The sequence below is a fragment of the Chionomys nivalis genome, chromosome X (genome assembly GCF_950005125.1).
Source record: "Chionomys nivalis chromosome X, mChiNiv1.1, whole genome shotgun sequence".
NCBI classification, from domain to species: domain Eukaryota; kingdom Metazoa; phylum Chordata; class Mammalia; order Rodentia; family Cricetidae; genus Chionomys; species Chionomys nivalis.
The window spans coordinates 126526918-126536639 of NC_080112.1; the positions used below are offsets into that span (position 1 = coordinate 126526918).

Below are 9722 nucleotides of genomic sequence, written 5' to 3' on the forward strand. Positions count from 1 at the left end.
AGCCATCACCTATATCTAGTTTGTGATCACTTTCATTGCCCTAAAGAATGATACCAATCAGACACCACTCATCACTCCTCCCTCCTGTCAACTTCTCACAATTAAACCAATTTACTTTCTATCACTGTTTGCCTATTCTAGATGTTTCATTTACATGCATTCATACAACCAGTGGCCTTTTGTAATTGACTACTTCCATTTAGCACGATGTTTTCACAACTCACTCCTGTGTAGTGTGCATCAGTACTTTATTTCCTTTGTTGCTGAATAATCTCCCTCTGTGTGGCTAGGCCATGTTTTGTTTTCCATTCATCAGTTGATAAATGGTTGGATTGGTTCCATCATTCTGCTCACATGAATAATACTGCTCTGACCCCTGTGCATATGTTTTGGAACAGCCACATTTTCAATCCTCTTGGGTATGTAGCCAGGAGCAGAATTGCTGAGTCATAGAGTAATACTCTCTAACATGTTAAACAATTGTCAAATGGCTTTCAAACCTACTTCACCAGCCTACATTTCTGCTAGCGGCAATATGGACATGCTAGTTTTTCACATCTTGTCAACACTTCCTGTTATTGCTCTTTTCAATTCTAGTTATGCTAGTGGTATCATATAATAGTCTTGATTTGCATCTCCCTAATGGCTAATGAAAACATCCTTCTTCACCAGCTAACTAATCTCAGTTTTTACACACTGCATTCCAGGTATCCCTTTCATATTATGACATAGTTGTACTCATAATCCTACTCTATTTAGCTAAATAATGGCTTAGCACAGATGCAGTAAACCTTAGAACAAGATGTTATGTTCCCAAATCATGCCTCCAGGATCTGGAAGAACCACTGTCAACACACAGATTTTGTCAATTCCTGAGCATATTCTGCTATGAAACATATTTTCCTGTATGTGAGAACTAGATTATAAGACTCAGGAGCTCTCCGTGAAAAAATAAGTTCATGGTTTTGCAAATCCTGACTCTATTAGGAAATGCACCAGAGTGTAAATTTATTTATCTGATCACAGTAACTAGTTGAGCCATACAGCATAGATGTACTTCTCAGACAGAATTGGAACTAAGTCACCAAAAATCAAAGTTAACGGAATAGACATAATGTCTGCAGGGAACTTTCCATTAAACGACAAAATCACAAGTCCAGCCAGACCTAGACTTCACTATCTTCCCACTCTCACGCTCCACTCTAAGTCCCTCAGATATACTAAGTTCCGTCTTTTTATGTACCTGTGTGCAGAATCTTGTGTACTCGGGTGGACATACATGTGGAAGAGAGGGGACAACCTTGGTATCTGCATCAGGAGTGACATCCATTTTCTTTGACAGGGATTCTCACTGGCCTGGAGCTCACCAATCAGGCTAGTCTACTATCCAGTGAACCCAGTCATCCTCCTGCCTCCATCTCCCCACTGCTGGGATTACAGATACACAACACCCCATTTAATAATTTCCTATGTGTTCTGGGGAAACTCAGGTCCAGGTGCCGAAGAGGCAAGAGTTTTATAGATCAACTAAACTGTCTCCCCAGCCCTATATTCTCTCATAAACAGAGCCTTTTCTAGGAGGTCTTTGAAAAAAAAAGTCTTTTCATTCCCTGGTTTCACTTGATACATTCAAGATTGCCTTAGACCTTGGGTTTATTTGGTAACGTTTCTGTGACAAATTATCACAGGCACAGTGTTGGAAGACAACACATACATTCCAACAGTTGAGGAGTTCAGGCACTCGCTGGGCTAGGAGGATCAAGGTGTCTTATGGAGTTGTGTGCTTCGGGCCAGGAACGCCAGGGGAGAAACTGTTTCTTTGCCTTTTCCAGGTTATGAAAGCTGGTGTATTCCTTAACTCGTGGTTTCTTTCTCCACATTGAAAGCTAGCATTGTAGCATTTTCAAAATCTCTCTTTCCTTCTCCTTCCTTTCTGTCTCACCTCCCAGTTCTCCCTCCCCTCTGCCCTCTCTCTATAATTTACCCTTCTACTCCCTTCTTATGGAGAACCTTGTGATTGGATTGGCCCCACCCATTTGATCCACTTCAGTCACACATTAGTAAGGTCTCTTTTGGCATATAAGGTAGAATATTTACACATTTGGGGATTGGGATATGGACACAGAAATCTTTGGGAGCCATTATTTAATCTGCCACCGTATTTAAACGCCTGTCATGATGGCTCATCACCATAAACAAGTGTAAAAACTCATTCAATAGACATTACTGCTTCTACAGGTTATAAGCGCCTTACATGTTGGGAGCTGCAGACCCTCAGACCCTGAACTTTCTATGACCCCTTGCCTGTTGGAGTAAACAACTTGTTTTTCTATGCTTGCAGCTGCTATGAACATGAAACCTTCATGAGTTCCTGATAACAAGGAAGTGGTTTCTGGTGGGCTTGCAGTGAAAAATCCTGAGAGCTAGGGCGTGGCCACTAGTTAAGGAAAGCCCTATAAAAGCTGCCTTGGAACATAATAAAATTGGCATTCTTGCTTCAAGAGTGACCCGGGTCTCTGTGTGTTCTCTACTCCCCAGACCCTTGCCCGACTGCGGTTCCAGGTGATACAGGTGGCACACTTACAGAGCAAAGCTTGTGTGCTCCACGGATATTTCCAAGGTCCACTGAATAGATGACAGTGAAGAAATACTTAATCAGGTCCTAAAAAAATGACCAGTTTGCTTTTGCTAAACCTTAGTGGTTTGAAGGAGAGGAAGAAAGCTAAGACTGTATCTTAAATACACTGAAATGATTAACTAAGCCATTAGAATCTCCAGGTGTTGCGGCACACTCCTTTAATCCCAGCACATGGGAGGCAGAGGTGATGTATCTTCATTGAGTTGCAGGCCATCCTGGTCTACTTGTTGAGTTCCAGGCCAGCCAAGGCTACACTAGTGAGAGTTTGTCTCAAAAATAAAGAATTCATTTTATATATACACATGACACTCTATCAAACATGCTTCATGAGAGAGGAACATTATGATAACTGTGTTATTGAAATATGAAACCAAGATAAGAGCAGCTCAACTGAAGGCAAGATGACCAAGCAGCAGGACACAGAAGCAAGGGAGTTGTGGGTGGGGGGCAGAAAAGGGGCAGCGACAATAAGAATGAAAAGCTGGAGACAGAGGTAAGGACTCTCTGTAGACATTCTCACACACTTCTCTCTGATTCATTCTAGAATTAAAGAAGTAAACATCATAAAGATTTGTGAAAAGGAGAAGAGAATACAGAGCGGAGGGGAGAGGAGGGGAGAGAAGGAGGTTTAAGAAGAGGGGAGGGAAGAGGAGAGGAGAGAAAAAAAGAAAAGGGAAGAGAAGAGAGGAGGAGGTACTAAGCGATCTCCTGGCAAGCAGGAGAATATTAGTGACAACCAAAATAACTGATACGTGTGTGTGTGTGTGTGTGTGTGTGTGTGTGTGTGTAACTCATTCTGGTCCAGATTTGCAGAACCTGAGCTATCCAGTGGCCACCTGGAGAAGATTTCTAGCAGGAAATCAGAAAATATATGTCACATGCTTGCAGCGAAGAGCATCCCTGGGAGGTCTAAAACTCTGGAACATGATATGAAAAATATAAAGACAAATGCGAGATCTGCTTTCAGGTATTTCAATGATTGCAAGAAAACAACTTACTCAAACGGAGGGTCAGAAATACAAAAGGTTTTATAGTAATGGCTATATACCAATTTGCATTTATTTACAGGGGCTGGACTTGGTAGTCCCATGTGCCTCTCTCCTGAGTACCTACTTCTGCTTGTTTTGTGATTTTTATACAGTGCTTCCCTAGATATCAAAGCAATGACTAAAATGTTTATTTACTTGTGTTATACCCTCGGACTTCAAAACTCCTAAGTCCCCCCCATTCTCCACAGAGAAGATCCTCAACTTTGGCACTGACTATCTTTGCATAATGATTCTTTGTCACGGGACTGCCCTGAACACTGCAGGGTGTTTAAGCCATTTCCCTGGCCTCCCAACTAGATGTCACTAGCAGAAACCTCTCCCTGTGGTAGATAGCATAATAGCCTGTCAACAATGTACATGCCTAAGTTCCTGGAACCTCTTAGTACATCATAGAAAGGGGGCATTAAAGTTTCAACTGCAATTAAAGTTTGCTGATCAGATGTCCTTAAAATAGGGAGATTACACTGGATTACCCAGATAATCCCAATGTAAGCATAAGTGTCTTGAAGAAAGTCAGATGTAGAAATGACTAGAGAAGAAGGATCAAAAAAGATAACATAGCAAGCTTTGAAGATAAAGGGAAATGTGCTGCTGGGAAAGGGAAGGCTGCAGCTCTTAGCTGCCTTTGGAAAGAACACAACCTCACTGATATCTTAAATGTAGCCTAGCTGAGACTCACTGGCACTGTTGGTCTCCAGAAAGAGAGGAGATTCGTATTGCTTTAAATCACGAGGTTTGTGATCAGAAACTAATACAGCAGCACTACTAGCTGTAATATCCCAAAAGGACTTCAAGATTTTCCCAACGATCTCTTGAGGACAGAGTTACTGTCAGGTGAAGAGTCCACGGTTCTATATAGCATAGTTTGAATTCCTCAGAATCCCATATTAGGGCTTTTTGTGATAAACACTGCACTGCCTGTTGAGCAAGGTCACCCAAGAGCTAGTCAGATACCATCCCACCTAACTTCTCACTTCACAAATAGGTTACAGCATCTCACCTCTCTCTAGAAGACAAGAGATTCCTGGGGAGAACAGAGAATGTATTCCTTATCTATGCTTATAGGTACTCCTCCAACTGTACCTGCTTTCTATTTTCAACACATTTCTGTATCAAAAGCCTTGCAGTTGCTACATAGATTAGGTAGATAGCATCCGAACCACCCAACCTCAAACATATTGTTGCAAGAAATAACCCCCCAGGGAGCTGAGGAGTTGGTTTACCATGCAAGTATGAGGACCTGAGTTTGAATCCCCAACACCCATTTAAGTCTGGACATGGTATCATACATCTATAATCTCAGTACTGATGCTTCAAGATAGGAGGTAGAGATGGGAACAACCGAAGTTCGCTTACAAGCCAGAGTGGCTGGCTTAAGGAGTTTTAGTCAAAAGAACGATCCTATTTCAAACAAGGTGGAAGGGGAAAACGAACATCTGAGGTTGTCATCTGACTTCCACACACATACCCCTCAGATCGGCACACAAATGTGCACAAGAAATGACCTCCCATTTCCTTGTATGTAAGTATGGCTTAAAGATCAAATTCAACTGTTCTCAAAACAGCAAATACCTCCAAAACACTGCCAAAAAGACACTGAATCATTACTTGCTCAACTCTGGTCCCTTAGAGTGCTAATCTTTTTATACTATGAACTAAGAACTTTCCCCATATCGGGACTTCTCTGTACTCATGGTACCTAGAGAAACAATGTCTTAGACAGGAATGAAGAAAAGAAGCCATAGATCCAGAAATTATTGTAATTGTGAAATACTCAAGCTGACAAATGTCTAGTAGCATAAGAGCATAATTCCAGGTCTGGTTAACAAGAATCAAGAGCATTCCAGTTTTGAAAGAACAGGTGGTATTCCATTATCAGAGGCAGGGGTCTGTTTAAAGAACGCCAAGTTGGTAAACAAGTACTTATCACATCATCATACTGTGTGTCCATGAATTGGACTTGGGAAAATCAATATTGAAACACATAGTACAAGAATTTTAACAGAGTCATTCCTAATTTTGTCGAAAACCGCCCAGGTTGAGACCATAAATCAGACATTCCTGAGCATCAAGTGTCACAAGAAATAGTACTGTGGGCATTTATGAAAATCTTGAAAGTGGAAACTGTTGTGTGCCCAATTTTGTTTATCATCTCAGCGTCTGCTCAGAGGACTACTAAATGCAAATGGGTGTGATACATCACTAATTAAACCTGAAAATGAATTCTCAGATATTCATGTGCACTTATGAGAATAGATAGAAAAAATACGAAGAAAATTTTAGAAGTGTGTGGAATCTTCAAGCATGGCTCCAGAGGTATCTTCATGGGTTAAAAATCAGAGGAAAGCACCAGTAATACAGTAGAGTAGCTCACTGTAGGCACTTGGTAGAGCCCAGTCTGGGATGCTGCACTAAACATCACAAATGTGAAGGTTCTCAGCTACAGTGGTTATAGCCCTAGAAAGTATTTGGCAGCATCAATAGTTTTGTTTCGTTGTGTTACTGGGATAAAGGAATGGTGTGCTGGCTAGTTTTATGTCAACTTGACACAAGTTAGAGCTCTCTGAAAGGAGGGAACCTCCGTTGAGAAAATGCCTCCATAAGATCTGGCTGTAGAGGATTTTCTTAACTAGTGATTGATGGGGGAGGACACAACCCACTGTGGGTGGTTCCATCCTTGGGCTGGTGGTCTTATGGTATATAAGAAAGCAGGCGGAGTAAGCCATGGGGAGCAGACCAGTAAGCAGCACTCGCCCATGGCCTTTGTATAAGCTTATGCCTCCAGATTTCTGCCCAGTGTGAGTTTTTGTCCTGACTTCTCAGGGATGGATTGTTGCCTGGAAGTGTGAGCAGAAATAAACCCTCTCTTCCCCTTTTTGGTCACAGTGTTTCATCACAGTCACTAGTCCCCCAAACTTCCCCAGGTGCTCTGGGGCACCTAGCGGGCAGAGAACGGGGCTACTCAACACTGCAACACTCGTAGCAGAGAAATATTGGGCCTCAGATATCAATAATGTCAACGTTGAGAAACCTTGAGTCAGAACAACCAGACAAAGTGCAAGAAACAAGTCTGTGTGAATCAAAGTGCACTTTTAAGGCCTCTGAGCAACCACACAGGGTGCTCATTTGCTGGGTTTTTGCAGTCATTAATAAAGTTAGGATCTCTTAGGACAAGGGACATAGCTTTCTTACAAGCAAGAAAGATGGGCAGTGCCCAGTGGATGAATTTTCTTGGCTTTTGAAAGGGTTCCATGACATTCAATCTTTGAAAGGTAACCCAAACCATTAAATTCCAGACGTAAGGGTTATATTATGATAGCTTGGCCTCTACCAAACAAAACCAACATTGGACCTACATGCCAGGATTCCTGCCAATCACCTCATATATGCCTCAAGCACAAAGGGATTCCCACCCCTGCCCACTTACACACATAAATATTTTATGAGAAAATGTTATTCTTTTGCTAGATGGCAATGTAGTCAGCTTTAACCGCTACAAAAGGGTGAAAGTCACGATAGATGCGTTCTGTGCAGATGGCCTATACTCTCTGAAATGGACAGAAGTCACCCAGTATCACAGCAACTTCAATATTTGTTCTTCAAGTCGGAGATGATAATGGCTAAGAATGTCAGCAAACTATCAAACCTCAAAAATTGGCTTGCTTCTGGTATCTCTCTCTCTCCTCTCCCCCTTCTTCCCCCTCTCTCCCCTTTCCCTCCCTTCCCCTCCCTTCTCTAGGTTAATCTGCTAAGGTGTGTTTCTGAAACGGAGCCGGAGCTTAGCTTCTCTGCTTCCCAATACCAAGCCAGTTTGGGATGTGATGTGGTATCTTTGCCTCAACTTTTCTTCCCACTGACCACCTCCCTGATTTTGTTGGCAAGGTTTTTGATCATTTCTTCCCTAATTTGCATGTTGTGCAGCAGCAGCAGTGGTTACTCTAAATCAGTCACTAACACCAGGTGATCCTGTTATTTATGATCAATAATGTTGATTTTTTTTGTAGATTTTGTAGATTGGTCTACTAAAACTGAAATCGAAGTTAGCTCATGCTAACAGAGCTGAGAGGCTATTTTCAAACTGTTTGGCTTGGTTGTGTTTCCTTTATTTAGCCTAAATCTCCAGCAATTACATAGTATTTCATTTCATTTCTGTAATGCTAACTGTGCTTTAAGATATTTAATTACAATTGATGAGATCGCCCTTCCTTTATGGAAACAGATCCCAGGCAAACCTACAGAGTTTGTGGATTAAAGTGGGAAGGAGGTGGTCATTTTTTAACCAACTACTATTTATTCCCTAAAAGTATGCAGCTTTCCAAGTCCCCATCAACCACAGTTTCCCAATGGCTCTATTCTCCATTCAGAACCAGAGAGCCAACATTTGAAGGAAATCAGATAGCTCCCTCTGAGTTCCCTATTTATTATTGATTCCTGATTCATGTCTATTCCAGTAACTACTAATTGTCCTTAGTGGAATTTGGGCAGATTTCTATGATATTTCATACCCTTCTACCTTACCACCCAAACTCTCTCTCTCTCTCTCTCTCTCTCTCTCTCTCTCTCTCTCTCTCACACACACACACACACACCACATACATCTTTCAGAGTAGTTTCTGAATTCTGTTGAATAATCTAGTAGTGGATGTATATCAAATTATATTTTCACCAGATCATCGCAAAGAACTTAGCAATGAATCATTTTGAGTTCCTAAAATTATTCATTCAGTCTGGGTGACGAGATGAGAGGACCCTTCGATTGACCTCAACATCAAAAAGAAATCAGAACACCATCTCTTATTCCAAGTCCCGTGACCACTCCAAAGTGAACCCTAGTACTCCTCCAGACACACTCCTATGATGGACATCCTAGGGTGGTCTCATTCTGGCACCACCTAAACAGCCTGAGTCAAGCAGCTAAAGCGGATGCCTCACTCTGTAAATAGGACGGACTTAAAGACTGCCACCTGGAATTGCCTGGGGCATCCAGTTTGGGGCTGTGAGACGCAAGGCGCTAGTCCCTACCTCGGACCTCCACACGACATAAGGGTGGTGGCTACGACTGTTAGGTGGCGGCTGGAACTTCCTCTGCTGGAGCCATCTCCTAGGAGAAGCAAAGATGCCATTGGGGCCTCCCCCGGAGGAAAAGAGGATGCTTGCGGGACTGCGGCCACTCGCGGACCCGGCCAATACCGAAGGCAGGTCCCAGGCCATGCTCTTCTTGAGACCACTGCGACTCAGTGGGACCTCGTAGTCAAAGTGGAAGCTGCCAGAAGGCGACTTTTCTTGAGGGGTACTGGGTGTGGAAAAAGACGAGCATAGAGGTCTGGGTGTCGGGAACCGGGTAGCCCGAGGGTGCTGACTTCGGGGAGAAGACGCCGAGCCCGAGCGGGAACCGAGACCCTCGGGTAGGAGCTGCGGAGAGTGGAGACGGCTTACTGTGGAGCCCCGCAGGCCGCCCTCGGTGCCCATCTCGCTCCCGCAGTCACCGATCAGGGCTGGGTCCAGGCTGCGCGTCTGGCGCAGCTTCCTTTTGGAGAATCCCTTGGCCGAGGCCGTGCCGCCCGACGCGGGCGAGGAGCAGGAGAAGACACTGTGCAGCAGGCTCTGCGCGGACATCTCCGCAGGGCTGGGTCAGAGGGCCACCTTCTTCTCTTTTCCCTCCTAGATCGTTGGAGGCTGTGACCTGAGAAAACAAGTGGCTGGAGTAGGCTGGAGGAAAGATGCCAGACGAGGCTCGCCGAGGATGATGGAGGGCACTGCCCCGTTCACGCTCCACCAGCGCGCTCCGAGTGTCCTCGCAGAGACAGAAAGAGGAGCTCCACCCCCAGCCTTCTAGGAAAAAAGAGGTGCTGATCCCTTTACCGTCTTTAGAACCTTCTCCCGGGAGTCCAAGTTTCAAAGAGGCTAAGAAAGAGGAGGAAGAAGGTCAGTGGCTCGCTGAGATCTTAGCTCCAGCCCGCCAGCACCACTCCCCCTTCCCAGCCGAAGGCGGGAGACTCTGCGCTCCAGCTCTTTGGCTCTGGACAGGCTCGAAG

At 44.0% G+C, this 9722-nt stretch overlaps 1 protein-coding gene across 1 annotated transcript in view; it reads right to left on the minus strand.

Annotated features, from left to right (window-relative positions):
- Arhgap6 (Rho GTPase activating protein 6) overlaps window positions 1–9303 on the minus strand; it is a 514638-nt gene extending 505335 nt beyond the window's left edge. Inside the window, exon 1 of the mRNA XM_057760293.1 lies at window positions 8710–9303. Within this exon, the coding sequence (XP_057616276.1) occupies window positions 8710–9303 (594 nt within the window). The remainder of the gene's footprint in view (window positions 1–8709) is intronic.
- Window positions 9304–9722: the final 419 nt, after the last annotated feature.